Source organism: Haliotis cracherodii, unplaced genomic scaffold, assembly GCF_022045235.1.
Source record: "Haliotis cracherodii isolate W230 unplaced genomic scaffold, xgHalCrac1.p SCAF_2, whole genome shotgun sequence".
Lineage (NCBI taxonomy): Eukaryota > Metazoa > Mollusca > Gastropoda > Lepetellida > Haliotidae > Haliotis > Haliotis cracherodii.
In genome coordinates this window covers 41,547,687-41,574,059 of record NW_027266275.1, presented here as the reverse complement: position 1 = coordinate 41,574,059, position 26,373 = coordinate 41,547,687, and the positions used below count along the sequence as shown (strand labels likewise).

General features: G+C 40.9%; 2 protein-coding genes across 2 annotated transcripts in view; one reads left to right on the top strand and one right to left on the bottom strand.

Annotated features, from left to right (window-relative positions):
• Positions 1–3,513, top strand: part of LOC139468111 (broad substrate specificity ATP-binding cassette transporter ABCG2-like) — a 34,281-nt gene extending 30,768 nt beyond the window's left edge. The window contains exon 18 of the mRNA XM_071249846.1: positions 912–3,513. Coding sequence (XP_071105947.1) covers positions 912–1,062 — 151 coding nt within the window. The 3' untranslated portion in view covers positions 1,063–3,513. The remainder of the gene's footprint in view (positions 1–911) is intronic.
• Positions 3,514–8,553: 5,040 nt separating this feature from the next.
• Positions 8,554–26,192, bottom strand: LOC139469130 (enkurin domain-containing protein 1-like). Its single transcript, XM_071251267.1, has 7 exons — positions 26,108–26,192; positions 24,106–24,211; positions 21,622–21,782; positions 20,278–20,418; positions 19,449–19,609; positions 11,297–11,433; positions 8,554–10,600 (listed from the first exon to the last, which is right to left on the bottom strand). The coding sequence occupies exons 2-7, from the start codon at positions 24,167–24,169 to the stop codon at positions 10,443–10,445; spliced, it is 822 nt and encodes a 273-aa protein (XP_071107368.1). The 5' UTR covers positions 24,170–24,211; positions 26,108–26,192; the 3' UTR covers positions 8,554–10,442.
• Positions 26,193–26,373: the final 181 nt, after the last annotated feature.

Genomic DNA, 26,373 nt, shown 5'->3' with positions numbered 1-26,373 from the left:
TGGAGGGGAACACAACACAGACATGGAGGGGAACACAACACAGGCATGGAGGGGAACATGACACAGGCATGGAGGGGAACACGACCCAGGCATGGAGGGGAACACAACACAGACATGGAGGGGAACATGACACAGGCATGGAGGGGAACAAGACACAGGCATGGAGGGGAACAAGACACAGACATGGAGGGGAACACAACACAGGCATGGAGGAGAACAAGACACGGGCATGGAGGGGAACAAGACACAGGCATGGAGGGGAACAAGACACAGGCATGGAGGGGAACACAACACAGGCATGGAGGGGAACATGACACAGGCATGGAGGGGAACACAACACAGGTATGGAGGGGAACAAGACACAGACATGGAGGGGAACACAACACAGGTATGGAGGGGAACACAACACAGGCATGGAGGGGAACATGACACAGGCATGGAGGGGAACATGACACAGGCATGGAGGGGAACAAGACACAGGCATGGAGGGGAACAAGACACAGGCATGGAGGGGAACAAGACACAGGCATGGAGGGGAACACAACACAGACATGGAGGGGAACAAGACACAGGCATGGAGGGGAACACGACACAGGCATGGAGGGGAGCAAGACACAGGCATGGAGGGGAACAAGACACAGGCATGGAGGGGAACAAGACACAGGCATGGAGGGGAACACAACACAGGTATGGAGGGGAACACAACACAGGTATGGAGGGGAACACAACACAGGCATGGAAGGGAACAAGACACAGACATGGAGGGGAACCCTTCACAAGTGTAGTAGTTCTCATATCTGCCTCGTCTCAGACACCTCTAGTCAGGCATGGAGGGCAACATTATCAGTTATCCATTTGTCAGTTTCTGGTGTTTTCTCCACATTGTCCAAACATTCAACTCCTTGTTCCAGTGTGACGGGCAACTCCTATCTGGAGCAGCAGGATATCGCGTACCAGACAGGATGGAACCTGTGGCAGAGAGAGGCTGCCCTCTTCATCATGTCCTGCATCTTCCTCTTCCTCACCTATGTCCAGCTACGCCGCATCAAGAAACTCAAGTGAGGCCACGTCCCCTACCTGGTCCTCGTGTATAGCCTGTCAATGAAGCTTGTGTGAGACACACAGTCATCAAGTCATGACTTGGCAGGACGAACACTCTCTCACTGTTGTACCTGCAGACAAATGAAGGCACATGGATTTCATTGACGACACTCTCTTGTTGCCAAATACCCAAAGCAAATGATTCCAACACGTAAGGTTTGGATTATTATCCTGGTGAAGTGTTTGACTGGAGGACATGAAGCAGTTGTGTCATCAGCTGGGATATTTGGGATCTGGCAGATTGGCTGTCAGGGTTGTGTCAGTGTGATGGACTGAAAGTTGGTTTGGGTTAAGAAGACCAATATAAGAGGATTGACATTTGCCAACGAACTGAGGAAACTAGGAGATCCTTCGATTTCCAATATAATTAAGCTGTAAAATGGTGTACGATATGTAGAAAATATATGACGGAAGTGGAAAATTATAACTATGTGGAAATGAATGCAATCTTGATATTCAGAGTGTGGACTTCCACTTGAATTAACTTGTTTACTTGTGATCTGGATGTGACTTATCAACTGTGAAGGATCTAGTCATTTGACTACAATCATGTATTTACCAGGTTGGATTTTGGAACAAGATCTGCACTTTCTTTCTTCCTGCAGGCACCCACGGTAGACATTCAAATACTGCATTTCCTGGAAATATTTCTTCCTTTCTACACAACAGTGACACAGAAATATATGTCGTCCTTGTCTGATATTTGTACAAAGTGTATTTGTGTTTAGGAATATGGTACCATGTATCTAAGGCAACACTTTTTTATTTTTTTTGTTTACAGATTTGACAGACCAGAGCCAAATGTAATTAAAAGTAATATTATTAGTTTAAAGCTACAGAATTCTTTTTCTCTGTTTTGACCAATCCATGCTAAAAGTCAGCAAAAATCTGTGAACATAAATAAGAAAAGTGTCCTAAAGTCTGTATACTACAGATAGGCGTTGAAAAGTGTCCTAAAGTCTGTGTACTACAGATAGGCATTGGGTATGTGAAAACCAGGGATGCATTGTAAAGTGACAGTAGCATATGGGGGGTGTTGGATATTGCATGAAGGACACTTTTATATAGCTTCTCTATATCCTCAGTCCAGTTAATCATGCATTGTTCTTCAACAATTTGGAAAGCTACTAGATTCAATCATGATACCACTCAGTATTTTAGATCCAATAAGACAGAAAAAGTTAAGGGAGTTTAACAATCTGTGCAGTATATGGCTTTAATCCTTCTTGTTGATGTGACACATTTTATGTACTGTTAAGAAACAAAATACGAAAATTGAAATTTTAAAGTTTCGAAAGGTAGGTCATATTTTGTAGATTCATCTTTGGTGAGTCTTATATTTATCAAGATATGTAAGGGTTATTAGTTTTTGTTATTATCTCAGGGAAATATACCTACCTCCCCAGTTGTTGTCTTGCTGTTAATGGAGGTCACATGTTTGTAAGCTTACAGCAAGCAGCCATTGGCACCTTTTTTCCATGTGCTCCAGGAATAGGTTTAGTGTCATGACGGAAACACACTTGTACAAACAAAGGTGCTTCTTGGGGTTTAAATGTAACAGTTCATGAAAAAAAACATGATTTTAGGTTGATATAAAATTGGTGTAAGTATTGAATCTATTCAAATAATCGTGAGACAACAAAATATCAATGTCATCAATGCTACTTTAGATCATGTGCCTTATATAAATATACCTTGGCTTTGGTTCTGTTCGAATACTTCTACAGAAGAAGGAAAATATTCTATTCTAAAGAGGTGTTAACTTGAACAACATCTTGAGTAGGTTCATGAAGATACTTGTTCATGGACTTGTATAAGGGGATTGTTTGTCTCAGGAATATGTACATAACTCTCCAGCTGCAGTTCTAGATGAAGCATCAACTTGACTGTCAAACTGCTGGGACGCTCACAGTCCATGAATTGCAGTTCTAGATGAAGCAGCAACTTCACTGTCAAACTGCTGGGACGCTCACAGTCCATGAATTGCAGTTCTAGATGAAGCATCAACTTGACTGTCAAACTGCTGGGACGCTCACAGTCCATGAATTGCAGTTCTAGATGAAGCATCAACTTGACTGTCAAACTGCTGGGACGCTCACAGTCCATGAACTGCAGTTCTAGATGAAGCATCAACTTGACTGTCAAACTGCTGGGACGCTCACAGTCCATGAATTGCAGTTCTAGATGAAGCAGCAACTTCACTGTCAAACTGCTGGGACGCTCACAGTCCATGAATTGCAGTTCTAGATGAAGCATCAACTTGACTGTCAAACTGCTGGGACGCTCACAGTCCATGAATTGCAGTTCTAGATGAAGCAGCAACTTCACTGTCAAACTGCTGGGACGCTCACAGTCCATGAATTGCAGTTCTAGATGAAGCATCAACTTGACTGTCAAACTGCTGGGACGCTCACAGTCCATGAATTGCAGTTATAGATGAAGCATCAACTTGACTGTCAAACTGCTGGGACGCTCACAGTCCATGAACTGCAGTTCTAGATGAAGCATCAACTTGACTGTCAAACTGCTGGGACGCTCACAGTCCATGAATTGCAGTTCTAGATGAAGCATCAACTTGACTGTCAAACTGCTGGGACGCTCACAGTCCATGAATTGCAGTTCTAGATGAAGCATCAACTTGACTGTCAAACTGCTGGGACGCTCACAGTCCATGAATTGCAGTTCTAGATGAAGCATCAACTTGACTGTCAAACTGCTGGGACGCTCACAGTCCATGAATTGCAGTTCTAGATGAAGCAGGGGCAGTGGGATAGCCTAGTGGTAAAGCATTGGCTCGTCACCTGATTGGATTCCCGACATGGGTACGGTGTGTGAAGCCCATTTTCCAGTGTCCTTCACCGTGATATTGCAGGAATATTGCTGAAAGCCGGGTAAAACCATACTCACTCCCTCTAGATGAAGCATCAGCTGTTGGGACATCCACAGTCCGGCTGTAGGCGTAGCAGATAATTCAGTGTTATAGTGCAGTGAATGCATCAACCATTTGGAGCTTATTTATTTGACAAAGACTGGCATGTGTCTGTTCTGACCCCCTTTCGTGTAACAAGACACCTGGTCATGATACTATGTGTGATTTGACGGTGTACGTTGGCAATACAGTACGTTAAAATTGGACACTGGTCGTGTCAGAGATGTTTTCCCCTCATCAAAGGGACTTTGAGAGCAGAACAAAACCATTCTCAACTATTATTGAAAAAGACGTTGAATATGATATTAACCATTACATGTTACACAATATTATGAAATATGCTGCAATTGAAACTATTTGTGTGAGGTCATGTGTATGTGGAGGACTACAGGGAACGGCGGTTCCTGCAATATGCACCTAAGTTCTGGACACCTGTACTTTTATGACATGAATCTTACAATAGTACATTCAAATCCTGTTTACACCGTCGTTGGGCAGCCAAACTAATGATTGTGTCCGGTGAACAGTGGTCAGTCTATATGCTTCCTTTGTAAAAAGTGCCTAAATATGCAATCTTGATGAAAGTCTTTCATTGTCACTGAATTGTCACATGGTTTGAATGTATGTTGAATGTTGATCTCACAAACGCTTGTATGATTTATTATAAACCACCTGTAATAGTCAAGGGTTGTTCCTTGAGCCAGCTGTCAAGCCTGGTGATCTTCCCCTAAGTGATGACTTAACAGGTAGTTACATGTAACGGTTATATTCACCTCTGATAGTAGTGGATCTTGCAGAATTGTGCATGAATTTATGAGCATGCTTGGCTTGGTAATAGATGTTTCATAGTAGATTGTATATACATTACTGATTCATCATGTTCACATGTGATTGTCATGTTGAATAGTTATGATTACAACTGGGACGTCTTTATCTGTTTAGAATGGCATCTGTTCCAGCTTGTAAGGATGCATGGACTCTGGTGGTGTATTTATCTAGCTGTCACTCTGCTTTGGTTCACTGTGTTTTGTTGAATAATGTCTGCACACACATTATCTTCAGCTTTAAAAAAACAAAATGGTCGAAGGTTGAAAGGTTGCTGCAGGGAAGAGAAAATTCATCTAAATAGGAAAAGAAAATGAAATCCTTTTAAGACAAAGTCTGGGTGACTAACAAGACTGTTATAATTGAATAGTACAAAAATTATTATTCATATGCTGGCCATAAAATCGATATTACAGATGATCACACAGTTAGGGAACAGGTTATAAACAGGGCACCGTCATCTTATCTTTGTTTAAAATTGAAGCAGGGATGTAAACTTAAGTATGGTAGGATATTCATAATAATATACAGGTATATATCGTGAACGTAAATTGCTATAAGCTGGAAATATTGGAAGCACATGGAATTCATCATGAAATCCTTTACCACAATAATTGCATAAAGCATCTGTAAAATCAAGCTCTCCAGAGAGTCGACATCTGTTCCTTCTTAAATCATTGGAGCATCATCTAAATATTGTAACAGCTCTTCTTAAATTTGAAGCTTGAATAGAAAATAAGTATTTCTCATGTTGTAATGAAGGTTTATGTTCAATTAAATTCAAATTTGGAGGATTTGGAAAGAGAAGCAAACCAGTCCTGAGAAAACACGTATCTCAGTCTTTGTGTAAATGTATTAATGACTAGATTATGAATACCAACTTCTTGCATCAGCCACACATTTCCAAGTCCATAACTACACAATATGAATCTGGGGCGGCCGGGTAGCCTAGTGGTTGAAGCATTCGCTCGTCACATGGGTACAATGTGTGAAGTCCATTTCTGGTGTCCCCCGCCATGATATTGCTGGAATATTCTAAAAGTGGCGTAAAACCATACTCACTCACTCAATATGAATCTACCCAGTTATTATAGCCTGATTCATGATGTTATGTAGATATGATAAATCAGGCTAAATGTTTAGCAATGGATTTGGAAGTGTGTGGCTGATGCAAGAAGTTGGTCATTATAATCTGTTCCTTAATACCAAGCCATGGACACTATAACAGTCTTCACCTCATAGGAAACAAAATTAAACTTTTGAGGGGGTATCATTTTCCTTTTGGGCACGGATGCTTTTTGAGGGGATTTGTTCTCTGCAACCTCACTCTATTTTTCCTGTCTTTCCCAGTTGTTTCCGTCTCTCCCAGTGGTATGCATGTTACAGGAACAGCATGTTGACGTGGAGTGCATGTTCAGGGCCCATGGTTAATGTGTACATGGTGATAATGTCAAGGCTTCGGGGTGGTATTAGTGCATTTGATATTCATCATTTCATGCAATCAGTTACAATATCTTCTGTTGTGTATCAGAAGAACTTATGTAGTTTGAAATTAAGTTTTTTCAGCATATTCACAGTATTTTGGTGTATTGCTGTTTTGTCATATGTAGGATGAATCTCCTGTGTTCGCCTACCATTCAGCTGTGTGTCCACACTAGTCCTAGGCATTGTTTCACTGTCATCTATTTTTGTACTAGTGCCTATGTGGACATTGTTGCATACATGTATGTCAAATGACATATTCATGAATAAAAATTTGAAATTGGGAGAATTATTATTTTTGTGTTGTGAACATTATGGCCAGACGATGTTTATTTCTTGCTTTACAGATATGTAGCCAACAGTAAAAGATACAGGAAGCAGGAATGTATGAAACTGAGGTTGAGGTTAACTATAAGTTCTACAATACAACTGGAGGTGTTTGCAAAAACAGAAACAGCACACCTCTTACAACAAGCATGGGTTTCTGAAGACCAATTCTTACCAGGATCTTCACAGGTCAGAGTCAAAAAGGAAGTCTGTAATTCCACAATGATAGAAAGATATGTAATTTAATAACACTCTCATTGACTAAGACAAAATTGTTATGGATGAGCAACTTCTTTATTACAATTGAGCGACGTTTCAGTGTAGATTCTAACACCGTTATCAAGCAAATGATGAGTAAGATTTCATTAAATGTGTGTGGCAACAGAGATGAAAACTATCCAGAGGATCTGAAACACAAGGCAACTTTCTACACTCAACTTCATGGGCTTATATACTGAACAACAAAGGTTCCTGTGACATTGAATAAGATTTAAAGCAAAGTTATGTTTTTTACCAAATCTGAAACAATTTCAGTTTGCAACAGATAAAAGACTCCTGTAAGTGTTCAAATGGTTTAATTTGTCATACTGACTTCAGAAAATGCGTGATTTAATAAAAAAACATGAACATGCCAAAATGTCAATTTACAAATCAATAGCGTGTGTGTCCACCTGTGGGTGGGATGCAAACAACACATCCTGTGTCCCGTGGGATATCTGTCCATATCTGCTGGAGCATGTTTTAAAGTTCCTGGAGTGTTTGTGGAACACATGGTTGACGTCGAAGACGCCGATCCATCTCATCCCACATGTGCTTGATTGGTGAGAGATCAGGGGAGCGAGCCGGCCAGTGGATGACATTCATGTTTTGTTGAAGAGATTCCTGAACATGTCGAGCAATATGAGGCCGGGCGTTGTCATGTTGAAAGGTAATGCCTGAGCCATGACAACATAAAAACGGTAGAACAGCGCCGATGATCTGGTCGCTGTAGCGCTGTCCATTGAGATTTCCCATTACCATTATCAAACGGGTCCTCCTGTCTTGCTGTAATCCCACCCCATACCATAATGCAGCCACCCTCGAACCGATCTTCCTTCATGACACAATGATTGACGTAACGTTCACCTCGACATTGGTACACTCGAATCCATCGCTGTGGCTGAGGTGAAAACAAGACTCGTCAGTGAATAGAACTTGTCCCCACTGCATGGCTGTCCAGCGTAGACGCTGTCTGCACCACTGTAGACGTGCTTGACAGTGGTTTCCTGTCAAAATGGGACGTCTGGCGGGTCTGGTGACAATCCCTGTACATCTGAGGCCACGACGTACGGTTTGTGAAGATATTCGTCGAAGGCCAGGGATGCTTCTTACAGTCACTGTTGCTGGCTGGAATCGATTTCATAGGTGTGTAGTTCGAATCCAGTTACGCGTGGCCTGCCACTCCGAAGAAGGTCTCTGACTGCATTCGTCTGTTACCAAAGTTGCCCTAAACACCAAATGGTGTTTCTGTGGACGTTAAATTGTCTTGCAACATCACTTTGACTTGATCCTGTTTCAAGCATACCAATGGCTTGCAGACGCTCATTTCGGACAGGCGTGGCATTTTGTAATGTTGAATAATTGCGTAATTTTGTTGTTTTTCTGAGTGGTTGTCAGCACGATGCTAAACCATGCATATGGAATCCCGTTAACGCACATGTTTTTATACCCATTCTTGGGTAGTGAAATGCATGGGGCTTGCATAAAAGTCAACATTTGCATGGAATGCATGCTTTTCTGTAGCAGTTGTGTTTTTGTGACTTGATTCCATACACCTACTACAGTATTGAAAACCAAACTTTACTTGTTTGAAAAATACACTAAAATAACACAAATGTGGAGTACCAGCACTGTTTATTTACAATTCCTACATGAAAATGGGTTTATTTACATCGAGTGACTTAACATGAATGTATGTGACAAGTTCCCAACATCATGCTTATAGATCAAGGAGTCCATCACCAGGTACCACTACATACAGTGGGAGATAAATGTTTCCAAGTTGGGAGGGGTGGACAGTGATAGCCACTGTGTCCCTGTAGTGACAGGTTTGAATGTGTTTAAAATCAACTGGCTAGGTAAGCATGGTATGTTAGTGTGTGGCAGGACCTGGTGAGGAACACAAAACTAAACTTCAAATGGTCACATTATTAACAAATATCACAGAATGAGTAAAAACTCAATAAACAATAAACAAATCCAATATGTTAGAGATTAGGTCATTTTATTGGGGTGAGTAAGTGAGGTTCTGTGGCACTTTTACCAGTTCTTTATTTCTTACACTCATAGTTTAACTGATGTAATGTGATCATTATTCGAGGATAACATGCAAGTTAACATGGAATACATACTCGACTTTCAACAATCAGCTGACAGTAGCATACTTCATGAGATTTGGGTAAATACGGTATTATCAACTGAAGTTGAAGTCCCTGGAAGTCTTCGTAAATACACATCTCTGAGACAATGTTAAAACCGATTATGAAATGACATAAGTAACTCTGCTGCAATAGATATCTGCACCAAACATCTGCTAAAACATTAAAAACACCATTGCCTATATCATGTATATCTATATATGTTACCCTTATAACATATATAATAAGCTTTGAAGAGAAAATGTACAAGGAAAAGATGAAACAAACCTACATTTTAGATGTGTACGGCAACAAAATAAATATGGATTTCTAGAATACACAGTGGTAGCAAAAATAGACAATGCCGTTTCTTCATCATATTCATCCCCTTTAACACAGACACAGCCTTCACCTACATCAAATATCAAGGGCAAATCCAAGTAGCATGATATATTCATATGACACGTCCGGTTGTGTGCAAGGCAAGAAATATTGTATGGTTGTCAAGATCTCCGGAAACCAACGCTACCAACATTTTCACAATTGTTGCCATGGAAACTCATATTTTTTTTGAATATCCCAAACTATCAAAAGGCACCAGTAGTTCACCACTAGACCTATAAATGTGCCGAGTTTGGTTGAGGTATCTCTCATGGTTTTCAGAAACAAATGTGAAGGACGGAAGGACACCACCCATTCCAATGTCCCTCTTCCTCTTTGGGGGATAAAACATAGCTCACTGCTTAAATTTAAAGTATGGATTCAGAGATGGAGTTGTTAAACTAAATGCTTATGATTTGGACTCAACGTGCATAACACAACCTTCTTTCTGCTGACTTATTTTTAATATCCAAGGGCCAAAAACTCTTTTAATTTACATCTCTTCATAAGTATGTTCAAAGAGTAATTAAATAAAAGTGGTGTTTTTTGGAAAGCAAAAGAGTTACTTCCCTTACCATAGTATTTTTTATTGATGCCATTGACAAAAGCTGTATATGTCCAAATATAAATGTTATGTGACACTTAAGATTTTAGAAGTTGGCAGATTTATAAACGGGGTAGTGAAAAACCTGGCTCAACTCACTATCCAGTGTTGCATATTACCAAAATCATCAAGATTGCACCATTTTGGAACGTTTCTTCAATTACCTTGGAAAATAGATACCATATTGTTGGATTTTTCAACTGATTAGTGTTTAAAAGATAACATTCAAATTTTGTAACTTAAGGAATCCATTGAAAGCTTAGTACAGTATACAACTTTATTGGCCCAACACTTGACATGCTCCAGATACCACCATAGCTTGGTGTTCAACACTAATAAGACACTGCTCTTCCAAGGAATGCTTTCAGGGGATGTCAGTCAAAGAAATAATATATTCTTAATCATCCTTGACAAAGACTTTAGGCCGGGAGAATATCTTAATGGCTTCTTCCACTTCAGCTATTTTGTTCTCTAGTTCCTGCTTACACGTCCGGACTCTGAAGGTGTCGTTCCTCAGGGGTAGCGCCTGCAGTTGGCGGGTAAGTTCGTCTTGTTCTGAAATACATGTATCAAGTGTCACCATCAGACCAGAGTCAGTTTGCATAACACATTATTAAACTAAGACAGTTGTGTCAGTATAAACTAGTCATAGCTACAGAAACCTCAGAGACAATTTGAGGAAAGCTGTTATTTTATTTGAAAGAAAGAATGAAAAGCTGCTTGTGCTTGCTTGTCAGGGTTGTGTGCAACAGAATTGGTGTTGCATGCTCATTGCATATCATGATTCGCCTCGTAGGACAAGAACAGTTTGCTGCGGACCTCTAACCTGGGGACCCGATGGGGATGATCAAGTTCAATTAACATTTTAGCCTCTCTTACTCTCTAATTAAACAGCCACAAAGACAGCAAGTTCATGCACTGTACAAGGGAAATAAATTTGGTACAACAATCACAAGTATCATCATCATCATCATCATCATCATCATCATCAGGTTCATCAGTATTTTAGAGGCTTTAATTAGCCAATAAGAATGCATCTGACATGGTGCATTAGACATGTTGGCATGAAAGTGCAACTGAGAGTATGGTTTTTCACAACTTTTCATCACTGCACCAATATAAGCAACATGAATGATTCTGTAGGCCGTGGTTCAATAATCTTACCACTGACATAATACCACTCAATTCCTATGTAGGAAATCTTATACAATTTGAATGAAAGCTTGTTGTGAAACAGAAACCAACACTTACTTTTCCTCAGCAGTCCGAGTGTCTCTGTCCTCTCTGCCTCGGGCATCATCTTGTGTCCCGGCGGCATGGCAGGGTCCGGAGTGTTGGCCACACGCTCCACCTCCTCCCGCTTCCACGTGGCCTGGCGGCTCCGTAAACTGACAACACAACATACATGTACACCTACTGGAGACAAACTGGGCTCCACAGCACTACATACATGTACACCTACTGTAGACAAACTGGGCTCCACAAACTGACAACACAACATACATGTACACCTACTGCAGACAAACTGGGCTCCACAACACTACATACATGTACACCTACTGTAGACAAACTGGGCTCCACAAACTGACAACACAACATACATGTACACCTACTGCAGACAAACTGGGCTCCACAAACTGACAACACAACATACATGTACACCTACTGCAGACAAACTGGGCTCCACAACACTACACACATGTACACCTACTGCAGACAAAGTTGGCTCCACAACACTACAGACCGCCTCCGTGGTCTAGTGGAAAAGCGTCCAATGGAGAGCGGAATGTCCAGGGTTCGATCCCCGGCCGCGTCATACCAAAAGACGTTAAAAGATGGTACTTGTTGTTACCCTGTCTGGCGCTCAGGATTAAGGGGCTAAAACAAGGACTGGTCGGCTCGGAGTCAGTATACTGTGTCTGAGTGGGGTATTCATGTTAAACTGTGGCATGGTATCTCAGTGAGCTAGCACTATAAATCGGCATCAGTCCGGACTAGTACAAGCAGCCACACAAACACACACACGCATACATGCACGTCGCTATATAAGTGCAATAATCTTGGACGCGACGTTAAACCTCATTTCACTTCGTATCACCCCACAACACTACACACATGTACACCTACTGCAGACAAACTGGGCTCCACAACACTACACACATGTACACCTACTGGAGACAAACTGGGCCCCACAACACTACACACATGTACACCTACTGGAGACAAACTGGGCTCCACAAACTGACAACACAACATACATGTAAACCTACTGCAGACAAACTGGGCTCCACAACACTACACACATGTACACCTACTGGAGACAAACTGGGCTCCACAAACTGACAACACAACACACATGTACACCTACTGCAGACAAACTGGGCTACACAAACTGACAACACAACACATATGTACACCTACTGCAGACAAACTGGGCTACACAAACTGACAACACAACACATATGTACACCTACTGCAGACAAACTGGGCTCCACAAACTGACAACACAACACACATGTACACCTACTGCAGACAAACTGGGCTACACAAACTGACAACCCAACACACATGTACACCTACTGGAGACAAACTGGGCTACACAAACTGACAACACAACACACATGTACACCTACTGGAGACAAACTGGGCTCCACAACACTACACACATGTACACCTATTGCAGACAAACTGGGCTCCACAAACTGACAACACAAAGCACATGTACACCTACTGCAGACAAACTGGGCTCCACAACACTACACACATGTACACCTACTGTAGACAAACTGGGCTCCACAAACTGACAACACAACATACATGTAAACCTACTGCAGACAAACTGGGCTCCACAAACTGACAACACAACATACATGTAAACCTATTGCAGACAAACTGGGCTCCACAAACTGACAACACAACGCACATGTACACCTACTGCAGACAAACTGGGCTCCACAACACTACACACATGTACACCTACTGTAGACAAACTGGGCTCCACAAACTGACAACACAACATACATGTAAACCTACTGCAGACAAACTGGGCTCCACAAACTGACAACACAACACATATGTACACCTACTGCAGACAAACTGGGCTCCACAACACTACACACATGTACACCTACTGTAGACAAACTGGGCTCCACAAACTGACAACACAACATACATGTAAACCTATTGCAGACAAACTGGGCTCCACAAACTGACAACACAACGCACATGTACACCTACTGCAGACAAACTGGGCTCCACAACACTACACACATGTACACCTACTGTAGACAAACTGGGCTCCACAAACTGACAACACAACATACATGTAAACCTACTGCAGACAAACTGGGCTCCACAAACTGACAACACAACATACATGTACACACAGAACATTGCTTACTTAAAATCCGTTTCATATTGTTTTGTTGTGGCAGATGTAACCATGGTAACCTTTGTACATATTTACTTAATTATTTTTATTGCTTTTGTCATGAGTTCTGTGTAATATACTGTGTGTAATGTGACAGTGTCGTATCAAATGTTTATACTGTGTTAATTCAGCAGTAGATGTATCAGTCTGTTTATGTTAGTGCGATGTACACCTTCAATTGTGACCACCCTATTTTACAGGACAGTTGAAGCATGGGCAACAAGTAAAGCCCACCAATCAATGCATGAATACAACACTGACAAGAGCCAAGCACTGAGCTGCCTGTTGCACAGTTTGAACTCCTTGGTGGACCTGCAGCTTTAGTCACTCTCAAGCAGTTCCCCAGTCAGACAGTTCCCCAGTCAGACAGTTCCCCAGTCAAACAGTTTCCCAGTCAGGTAGTCCACAAGACAAGCAGTCCCCAAGACAAGCAGTCCCCCAGTCAAGCAGTCCCCCAGTCAAGCAGTCCCCCAGTCAAACAGTTCCCCAGTCAAACAGTTTCCCCGTCAGGTAGTCCCCAAGACAAGCAGTCCCCAAGACAAGCAGTCCCCAAGACAAGCAGTCCCCCAGTCAAGCAGTCCCCAAGACAAGCAGTCCCCCAGACAAGCAGTCCCCCAGACAAGCAGTCCCCCAGTCAAGCAGTCCCCCAGTCAAGCAGTCCCCCAGTCAGGCAGTTCCCCAGTCAAGCAGTCCCCCAGTCAGGCAGTTCCCCAGTCAAGCAGTCCCCCAGTCAAACAGTCCCCCAGTCAAACAGTTCCCCAGTCAAACAGTTTCCCAGTCAGGTAGTCCCCAAGACAAGCAGTCCCCAAGACAAGCAGTCCCCAAGACAAGCAGTCCCCCAGTCAACAAGGCCAAGCAGTCCCCAAGACAAGCAGTCCCCCAGTCAAGCAGTTCCCCAGTCAGGCAGTTCCCCAGTCAAGTAGTTCCCCAGTTCCCCATTCAAGCAGTTCCCCAGTTCCTCAGTCAAGCACTTCCCCAGTCAAGCAGTTCACCAGTCAAGCAGTCCCCCAGTCAAGCAGTTCCCCAGTTCCCCAGTCAAGCAGTTCCCCTGTCAAGTAGTTCCCCAGTTCCCCAGTCAAGCAGTTCCCCTGTCAAGTAGTTCCCCAGACAGTCAAGCAGTCCCCCAGTCAAGTAGTTCCCCAATCAAGTAGTTCCCCAGTCAAGCACTCCCTCAGTCAAGGAGTTCCCTAGTCAAGCAGTCCCCCAGTCAAGCAGTCCCCCAGTCAAGTAGTTCCCTAGTCAAGCAGTCCCCCAGGCAAGTAGTCCCCCAGTCAAGTAGTTCCCCAGTCAAGTAGCTCACAACTGCATACCAGGTGAGTCTGTGATGTGTACTGAAGCATATTGTGTTTAGAGCTGCTGAATCAGGGTGATGGATATATAGGTTAGCTAAATACAATGTTTATTCCTAAAACACACAAGTGTGATAACCTCTTTATCATATAATGTCATGCTTTGCATCTCTCACAAACATTACCGAAACATTGCAAGTTTTCCTGGAATGTGCGAATATATATATATATTACGTCACACGGTTAGTGATGTGTCAGTCGGACAGTGACAGTAGCCAATATAGTTCCAAATGAAATCTGTTTCTTATACAGTGGCGAAACAACATATACACAAAACAACAACTGCAGACACACAGTCTGTCCGCTAGAGTAACTGCCCTTTGTCAAAGGGAAGCTACTCTAACCCTAGTCTATGAGACGTCACGGCCAGACGTTGTTGACAGTCTGTCCTGTCATCACGTTAAGAAGTGCAGTCAAATGTACACAGAGTGACAAAACGAAAAAATGTAACAATACGAACATATTTTGGCCAAACCCAACCATTTTTATTTTGAAAATGGTTCCAAGCCGCAGAGGTCTACACGCATAGATATGGCTACTAATCTCGCTTGGCTGGTGCCCTCGCAAAATTGTTTCGCAATTTATGTCTTCAAAGTTGCCAAAACTTGTAAAATGCCTTAGCTACGTCACAATTAGACACTGATTTTTCAGTATATTAGACTATTCTTTTGATAATGACAGCAATTATCCCAGTAGTTTCTCCAAATTCCCGAAGGTTAATTCTGACTCGATCGCCGAATGACAAGGGAGATGCCATGTTTGTTTATAAACACTGAAAGTAGTCCCTACTCGACCTTTGATATTTGCATCTCTACCCGCTTTTGACCCCAACAGATATCGTGGTAATATGTAGGCTTTATCCTGCCAAGAAACTAACCCATTATACAATAAATATATATATATAGATCTGTTAGTTGTTTTATGTCTATCATTCTGTGGTAAAGTAGTATCGCTGTGGTCTACTCAATGTATATATACATACATATCCAATGTAAAGAATCTATACTATGATAGATTCCTGATAACTTAGTGTAACCATTAGCCAATATACATGTCCTATTGTATTTGCATGAACCTAGGCAGGTTGTAAGGGATTAATTCGGAAATATATCTTATCAGTACATGCAGATAAGTGCATAATGTGCATGTGTAGGCTTATGTGCATGTATAGCCTAATGTGCATGTGTAGCCTAAAGTGCATGTGTAGACTTAAGTGCATGTGTAGCCTAATGTGCATGTGTAGACTTAAGTGCATGTGTAGCCTAATGTGCATGTGTAGCCTAAAGTGCATGTGTAGACTTAAGTGTATGTGTAGCCTAAAGTGCATGTGTAGACTTAAGTGCATGTGTAGCCTAATGTGCATGTGTAGCCTAAAGTGCATGTGTAGACTTAAGTGTATGTGTAGCCTAAAGTGCATGTGTAGCCTAATGTGCATGTGTAGACTTAAGTGCATGTGTAGACTTAAGTGCATGTGTAGCCTAAAGTGCTTGTGTAGCCTAAAGTGGATGTGTAGACTTAAGTACATGTGTAGCCTAATGTGCATGTGTAGACTTAAGTGCATGTTTAGACTAAAGTGCATGTGTAGACTAAAGTGCATGTGTAGACTTAAGTGAATGTGTAGCCTAATGTGCATGTGTAGACTTAAGTGAATGTGTAGACTTAAGTGCATGTTAAGACTTAAGTGCATGTGTAGACTAAAGTGCATTTGTAGCCTAATGTGCATGTGTAGACTTAAGTGCATGTATAGACTAAAGTGCATGTGTAGCCGAAAGTGCATGTGTAGCCTAAAGTGCATGTGTAGCCTAATGTGCATGTGTAGCCTAAAGTGTATGTGTAGACTTAAGTGTATGTGTAGCCTAAAGTGCATGTGTAGCCTAAAGTGCATGTGTAGACTTAAGTGCATGTGTAGCCTAATGTGCATGTGTAGCCTAAAGTGCATGTGTAGACTTAAGTGTATGTGTAGCCTAAAGTGCATGTGTAGCCTAATGTGCATGTGTAGACTTAAGTGCATGTGTAGACTTAAGTGCATGTGTAGCCTAATGTGCATGTGTAGCCTTAAGTGCATGTGTAGACTTAAGTGCATGTGTAGACTTAAGTGCTTGTGTAGCCTAAAGTGTATGTGTAGACTTAAGTACATGTGTAGCCTAATGTGCATGTGTAGACTTAAGTGCATGTTTAGACTAAAATGCATGTGTAGACTAAAGTGCATGTGTAGACTTAAGTGAATGTGTAGCCTAATGTGCATGTGTAGACTTAAGTGAATGTGTAGACTTAAGTGCATGTTAAGACTTAAGTGCATGTGTAGACTAAAGTGCATTTTTAGCCTAATGTGCATGTGTAGACTTAAGTGCATGTATAGACTAAAGTGCATGTGTAGCCTAATGTACATGTTTAGACTAAAGTGCATGTGTAGCCGAAAGTGCATGTGTAGACTTAAGTGCATGTGTAGCCTTATGTGTAGCCTAAAGTGTATGTGTAGACTTAAGTGTATGTGTAGACTTAAGTGCATGTGTAGCCTAAAGTGCATGTTTAGACTTAAGTGCATGTGTAGACTAAAGTGCATGTGTAGACTTAAGTGCATGTGTAGCCTAATGTGCATGTGTAGCCTAATGTGCATGTGTAGACTTAAGTGCATGTGTAGCCTAAAGTGCATGTATAGCCTAAAGTGCATTTGTGAAGGTGTGTGCATGCAATAACGTATGTATGTAGAATGAAATGTACTACGTATTGAGTTGATGTTTAAAGACATCTCAAGCACATGTGTTATTTGTGTACCTATATGTAGATGATCATGTGGTACCATGTATGTTTACTTATTGAACCGATCCTTACAGGACTGCACAAGTAACTGTTGGATCGTGAAAACCTAGGTCCACCTACCTGGCAGGTGTTTCGTATCCTGGTTCATGTCAGTGTATCAATGTGCATATACTGACCAGTGTCACATAAAGGTTTCTGATTCAGATAGTCATGACAGATGTGTTATATACATCGGGGGTTTATTTATTTAAGAAATAAACGACCACAAGTCATTTATTTCTTCCATGAGATATCCACATTTTGTACAGCCTCTTTAACATGTTTAAGGATGTTCATAAAATGTACAAGCTTTAACAATATTGACCCATATTTAGATAATGATGACTGAATATAATCTCGGCAATAACGGACAAGTCTCTTTTAAGAACAGGGGAATGTTTTATCATGAAATAAACCACACTTCATTCTTCGTGATTTATATCATAGCTATATATCATATAATGTGATATCTATAGCATGTATTGTTTGTTGTTTAACGCCACACCCAGCAATATGACAGCGGTTTGTCAATTATCAATTCTGGACCAGACAATCCAGTGATTGATGTCATGAGCATTGATCAGCGCAATAGGTGCGATGAGATGCATCAACCAAGTCCGCAAGCTTGACCACCCGATCCTGTTAGTCACCTAACATAAAGCATGGGTTGCTGAAGACGGGTTGCTGGATGAGTCTTGGTTGATGACAGGATACCTCCTCAGATTAATATTGTTCACTGATTGTTTGGGGGTTTTAAGTATAAGGAGGGAATTGCACATTGGCAGATTTGTCCCAGAAAAATAAATGCACCATCAGCTCACACATTGTAGCCTTGGGGTGTTCCTTCCCAAGTCCCATGCTACTACAGTAATACCCAGGAGTACTATATTAAAGTGGAAGTAAATGGCATAGGTGTTTTGTTCAGATATACTGAGGTCAGGAAGATACCCCAGTCTCACCCACAGGGTAGATGTTCTTTGTATTCCATGTACAGTCTGTTTTATATTTGTGTAACATATTAAATGTGTCATGCCATAATTATCATGTGAACTATTTCTATTACTAGTAATCATGGTAATATATATATCATCATACCTCCATGTCAGATTGTGATGAGATTGGTTCACATGATCTTAATCCAATACTATGTATTACACCTGGGAGGAAAATATAAATCCCTTATACCCCACTACAAACATGACAGGCTGCACATGGATTTCTGAGCGGGAGAATAATATTATTTTTTTAATTCTTTCACAATGGCAGATTATGACATGTGATTTTTAGGGTATATGATATGTACCTATTTATCATATGAATGTATTATGTAAGAGATTCATAATCGGCATAATTACCCATGTTTTGTGTTATATAGTTTGGCTCTTACGCCAATCGTCAGCTTCCTGTACATTTAACAGCTACTGTAAGAGGAAAACCATTTTGTCTTATTAAACCGATACCACTGTGATAATGTTGATGACTAGAATATGTACACTGTTCATATTACTCATTCCTTTCATAGTGTAAATTATTACTTTCCTAATGTTCATCTGTTGGTGGCATAAAACATCTCACACCCGTAGTTTTTGTCTTCTTTGCACATTCTGCTACATTATTACAAGAGGCTAAAATGTACCTGCCAATCAAAAACTTCATTATATCATGTTAAGTCAGTGGGCTAGCGGATTTCACACAGGCCAACAGATAGTTTGATTGGTATCATATAGTGATGCTGTTACTAATTTACTGTTAAGCACCAATATGGGAGCCCAAAAGCACACAACAGTAATTACCCCAAGGTGTACTGACAGTGCATGTCACTCACTATTTGGGCACTTCTCCTCTCTGGTAGTTCTGCAATGTGTCCTCATCTTTCTTCTTCATGTCATCTAATGCTGTAAGACTTGGAGCTCGCTGCATCTTGGTGTGTTTCACTGAGCGCCCATTTAGTTTGATGAAGTCGATATCACGTCGGATAAGCTCGATCTGATCAAACAGTATGTATACTGTTAACATGGTCAAGTCTTTACATACAATTAATCCCTGTTAATCCACATAGCAACAGGTAAACAAGTCCAAAGTAAAGGAAAAGTAACAATTGACAAGTTCAAGAGGTTCTATGTAAAACACAGAAAAAACTTGAAATATGACAGCAAATAGGATTATTGATGTGTGATGAGGTTCAGATTAAGGGACCACCCATTGTATTTTCATGGCTTATGTATGTTAAATAAATAACCATAACTTTATTTCATATAAAACATGTTCAAGTGCTGCACCATATCATGATGGTATTAATACTCATGTTGGTTCACACTTAATTTAATAACCTTGGCTGGTTGCTTGGGGTGAAAGATTCCCCAATCTAAAGATACTCTGAGATTCTCCCAAGACCAGTTTGTCCTACCGCCCGGTCCCGATGATAGAGGCCAGAGTCGCTTGTGGCAATATTGTATACCTGCTTTGTATTTAGATCAGATCAGTGTATAATAGTACTGACTAGTTTATTATCAGTGTTGCTAACTTGTGACTATTCGCCTGTTAGACATATCTCATGCTTTATTGCTTAGTTTAAAGAAATCTTTTTTGACAATTATGAGTGGGTTCCTCTGTGGGTTAGGTCCATCATGTGTACACTTTCACAAAAGTCTTACATTTTTGGCATCTGCTGCAGGAGGGACGGAGACTGCTGGGTCTGGCGTACACGGTCTAGATTCAAGCTTCACTGGGGGACCTGCTCGTGAGTGGGCGCGGAGGTAGTTAGCTGAGTGTGGTCTCGGTGCTGAAGGAGGCCTCTGCAAAATTTGAAGGCAGGATAAAATGTGTGACTTTTCTTTACTACCATGGCCCCTGTTTCACAAAGACCTGGGCCCATGGTCATGTTCTATCTGCTACACATGCTTGAGGCTGTGGACCGTCGGGAACCGGCCTTCTCACGATGAGTTAATGTCACTGAGGTTGAGACGTGCAAGTCAACACTATTTCAGCTAAATCTCATTGACACATTGACATCTAGCTGTGTAACCATGGTGACCAAGTTCTATACACATTGTGTTGAGTATGATCAGCTAACATAATTAGAAATATGACACAAGATTAGGCGCTGGGGATTCTACCCTAAACTGATAAATCATGGGAATCATCTTCACGAGGCAAGTTAACTGACTGTAAAGGTTCAGTTTCCACCCTTGCCGAAATACGCTTGAATTATGGAGTTATATTTCGGCTGGACTAACAAATCTGTGCATGTTCCAATCAAAATCCCACAGTGCAGATTTCAGTCAGTTGCAGGATTTGTAAAGAATGTGCACCTCCAACTCAGCATCAACAGATATTTTCCAAATCTTTTCAAGTTTTTAAATCAAGGTGCTCACATGATTTGATGAGCTTTGCGAAGTAGGACCTGTTTTGTTACAATATTGATCTTGATTATCGATCAGAACGTCCTGACTGGGTGCTGCCATTTTGTTTGAAACAAATGCATGTAAAATGAGAGGTGGAATCTGGTCAAATAACTCACAATAGCCACTGGTGGCGCTATGATCGAACCCAGAAATACCAGCCTAGTCCGGCAAGTGTGGAAACTGGACTTTTACAGTCAGTTAACTCCCTTGCCTCAGGAAGATGTGTGGGAAAATAAAAGGACCTGATACATATATTCAAACCAAAAGAAACGCAAATACCATACATGTCGGTTAATATATGAAGAATCACTCTCATGTTCAAGAAATAAGTCATGTGTTTATGTGACGTAATAGATCCATGGCTCCAGATGTGCCATTTGTCTGGTGCAGGATTAGCATGTAACGGTTGGAAATCATGTGCCGCAACACATCATGATACATGTAAGTATAATTTAAACAATAATCTTGACTTATTGTTAGTTTTGTCATGAAATGGTACACATTGGAAACATCTCTTCTTAACTTACATACTTCTCCATGGGTTTCTTTGGTTCGCCTATCTTTTGATAGTGAGCATAAATATTATCTGCTAACCTCAATATCATCCTTGATCTTTGACTGTACTTCTGAGAACTTGGCTGACTTCCACATGACCTTGACCGGCTGCTGCGATTCCTGCTCCCTTTGTTTACTTCGTCTCTGTATCTGCCGCATGCGGCGGACATTTTCCTGGACATGGTCCTTGGATCTGGACCCTTCAAATAAACAAACATTCATGTCACTGTTACATGGTCAGGACATGATACAAATCAAAACAATATGTTCCCAATACAACATGATCCAATACTGATCATCACGTCACAGCATATCAAAATGATATTGTGAAACCATTTTGTTTTAATATTATAAAACATATAAGACTAATCATGTTATTGGCAATATGTACAAAGTAAAACAATAGCCGATAATGTTTTCACATTATTGTTCAAGACTAGTGAGTGAGTTGGGTTTAACGCCGCTTTTAACAGTATTCCAGTTATATCACAGTGTGTCAGCTTAATGTGGGAGGAAAGCCCAAAGTGATGCAGGTCTCAGACATTTACCACTTGGGTCAAACCCACGAGCACAGGTATGGTGCTGACAAACCTAGAAACATAATTGGGGCGAAATGAAATACACATATTTTTTTAATTAATAAACGACAAGTGGGAGTTGTCAATTTCTAATATGAAATAATCATTGTCCGACATTGCCGAGGTCAGATTCTATTCAGGGAGTCATCATTATTTAAAAACAGGGAAATATTTTTATAACTTGTACAACATATTAAAATCCTTAACATGCTTAAAGAGGCTGTACATAATATTGATATGTGATATAAGAAATATACAACAAGTAGGAGTAGTTTTATGAGCCCCTCATCATGCTCATCATTCTCCCTGCAGTGTTCTATTGTACAATAAACAACTCTCACTCATCGTTTATTTCTTAATTAATACACAGCTAGCTGACTGCTGCCTTGAGCCATCGCACAAGGATGGTGTTACTACATATACTATGACAAGGTAACTGGGAGCGCTGGCTACCATGGGATACAATGGGTTTTTATATTTGTTAGACCTGTGAAGATTCCGAGGTAGAATGCTTGCCGTAAAAGGTGACAATTCTTGTCGTAAAAGGCGACTAACGGGATTGGGTGGTCAGGGTCGCTGACCTGGTTCATACATGTCATTGATCCCAATTGTGTGGAGGCTCATGATATTAATCACTGGATTGTCTGGTCCAGACTTGATTATTTACAGACCGCTGTCATATAGCTGGAATATTGCAGTTAAACAACCAACCAATTATATTTGTTAATCTCATTAAAATCCAATCTTAGTGCTTGTAACTGCTTCACAAAGATCTGAGCACATCCCATTACAGGTTCCATCAGAACGAGCAATGAAAAGACAAACAAGAAGTTGACATTAGTCAAGCAGAATGCAGCTTTCTCTAGCTTTGTGGCACTAGTTTCAAACTGGCAACTTCTCTTCCAGACTACACTTCGAAATATATTTTGAAAGGGTTCATGATTCAAAATTTGACAACTGAATAAAAGAGTAAGTGAGTATGGTTTAACGCCGCTTTTAGCAATATTCCAGCAATATCACAGCGGGGGACACCAGAAATGGGCTTCACACATTGTACACATGTCTGGATTCGAACCCGGGTCTTCGGCGTGACGAGCGAACACTTTAACCACGAGGCTACCCGACCGCCCCCTGAATATAAGAAAGATGCCACAGACATGACAGAGCTCAGAAACGACAAGCTGTACAAAATATCCACAAGAAGCTAATGGCACGACCATCATCATGTACCTTGTGAAAGGTTGTTTAAGCTCATTTTCTCTCACTAGTACATGTAGTATAGAAGCCTCAATGCTGATTGGCTGATCAGAAAGTTCACCTGGCACAACCTTCCATGGAGGATCTAGCACACACAGGCATTGTGTCAGAGTCAAACATCTCATAAGACTGATGTTCTGATGCAAGGGTGCATGTGGACAAGAAGGGTCAGTGACATTATTATGTTTGTTGTTTGATGGAGCTCTCTGCAACATATGACGGCAGTCTGTAAATAATCAAGTCTGGACCAGACAATCCATTGACTGACATCAAGAGCCTCTATCTATGCAATTGGGATACGATGACATGCATCAACATAGTCAGTGAGGCTGACCACCCGATCCTGTTAGTCACCTCTTATGACAAGTGTAGTTGCCCTTTGTTTATGGCAAGCATGAGTTGCTGAAGACCTATTCTACCCTGCATCTTCTCTGGACCTGACATTATGTATAAAGTATGGTAAAACTGATATAAAGTACCGGTATTACAAAAGATTGAGGGATTGCAGTTTGTCTTTGAATTTCGTTTGAATTTCTGAACTATAAACATTATAAACATTACCATGATTACTGTACACAAACATCAGCAATCAGGCAATGATAGTTTAACCCTGACAGCATAGACACATGAAGCAGACAAGTCTATCTGCAAACAGGAATGTGAAGGAGAGTGCTGTTGAGTGACTTACCAGGTCTGTTGTAGTGAGATGTTCCATATCTCTGGCCATCTACCTGCATCATCAACCCCTGCATCGTCTGTAAATCAACTGCAACAACCAGCTAGAATCTGTGTAGCTGCAACATGCCAATAACCGCCATCAGATTACATAACTACACATGCCATCATGGCATGAATATTGTGAGTGAGTGAGTGAGTTGGGGTTTAACGCCGCTTCTAACAGTATTCCAGTTATATCGCGGCGTGTCAGCTTAATGTGGGAGGAAAGCCCGAAGTGATGCAGGTCTCAGATGTTTACTACTTCGGTGAAACCCACGAGCACGGGTATGGTGCTGACAAACCTAGAAACATAATCGGGGCGAACCGGGATTCGAACCCACAATCATAGGTTTCCATAGGGACGCAACTCTGCACAGCGAATCGCGGCGCCTTAGACGACTGGGCCACCTGTGCCCCTGAATATTGTGATTACAGTTACATGACTGTGGAACCATGAGGACTCCCACTTGGGTACTTCCAAGACAGAACAGATCTCCAGTTTTCATATGGTCGACCTCTGAAGACCGGGTTGATGTATGTCATCGTAATTGCATAGATCGATGCTCATGATGTCAATCACTTGATTGTCTGGTACAGACTCGATTATTTACCAACCGCCATCATATAGCTCGAATATTGCTGAGTGCAACGTTAACAAACAAACATTATTGATCGTAAAGGGGATCCATGGGCTAAGGATCAAGTTCTGTATGTTCTGGGTATCCTACCCTAACACTGGCGACATTTCACCGAGTTCAGCGTCAATATAATACACATAATAAACTGCATTCCTCTGCATAATAAGGAAAGTTAATGAATCGAAAAAATAATATATGTATAATAGTTCCCATTTATAATCATTTTAGCCACTTGAATTAAGAAAAAACAGAAATAAAAATTATATTGGAAATAAAAGTGCTTTCATAAACTAGCGCTTGCTATAAAATGTACCGCTGCAGGCTTTATTTAGCATGTTCAGTAATGAAATATCAAAAACTCTCAACATTGCTAGGCTTATCCAATAACATTGTGTGTAGAGATGATAGATCACTTGGCAATGCTGGGAGGAGCTTATGCCATGTTATGCACACTCGATGACCCCTGACGTCACAGGGTATTGTTTCGTTGGTGTGACTGGCAGCAAAATACTAAAAATCATATGGTATTGTGAAATGTTTCAAAAGTTTGTGATACTGTATTCTAAAGGTAGGCCCTATATCGTACTAAAACAGGTCTTACTTCCCAAAATGCATCAAATCACTTGATTATGTTGATTAAAAACCTGAAAAGATTTTAAAAAGTTTTGTTTATGCCCAGTTGACAGTGCACATGCTTTGCAAATCTTGCAATTAACTGAAATCTGCACAGCAGTCTTCATGTTGTTTACAAAACGGATGTCCATTTCATTACACAATTTTTAATTGAACTATGCACAGACTCGTTAGCCAGCCAAAATATAATTCCAGCCTAGTTTGGCAAGGATGGAAACTGGACTCTTATAGTCAGTTAACCCGTTTGTCACAGAAAATGAGTCTGAAGTAGCAGGGCACTGTTTTGATGATGTGTCCAGTAAGATTGTTTAAAACATTGTCATTTGGTATTGCCATCATGGTCATTAATCTTGATCATTGTTGAAAAAGAGTAATAATAAACTATAAACCCTGTGTTTCTTTCACTGTTGTGTTCATCGAACAATAAACTTGTCCACATGTACATAGAGTGTTACGAGCATGATTAGTAAATAGTCGAAACCTAGAGAGCAGCCTAGACCTGCAAACTCAAGTAGTTATTCGGGTAAGCTACATATACAAAACAACACAAAACATTTGTGAAACTGAATATGAAGTCAAGATTCAACACGAACAATTTGGTATAAATTCCCATTCACGAGCTAGCAACATGTTCTCGGTGCACATGGCATGAATGTATCATATGTGATAACTTAGAAGTGTATGAATATGATTCGACAATACCTTTCCAAGATGCGTAGAAAGGAAAATTATGATTTGAATGGCTTTTTCTCAATTTCAACAGTATAACTATTCACCCGCCATCTTGGTTTGTTTAAGTCACGTGACTGCAAAGTAACCGTTTAATATACATACCATTTTTGTAGTTATCAAGCGCAAAGCATTTCTTAATAAACTATGTTCACATATCCATATGTGAAATATAAAAATAATTTCAGATTTGCTAGAAAACTAGTTCACGATTTAACGAGAGCGTCATGTTGCCATGG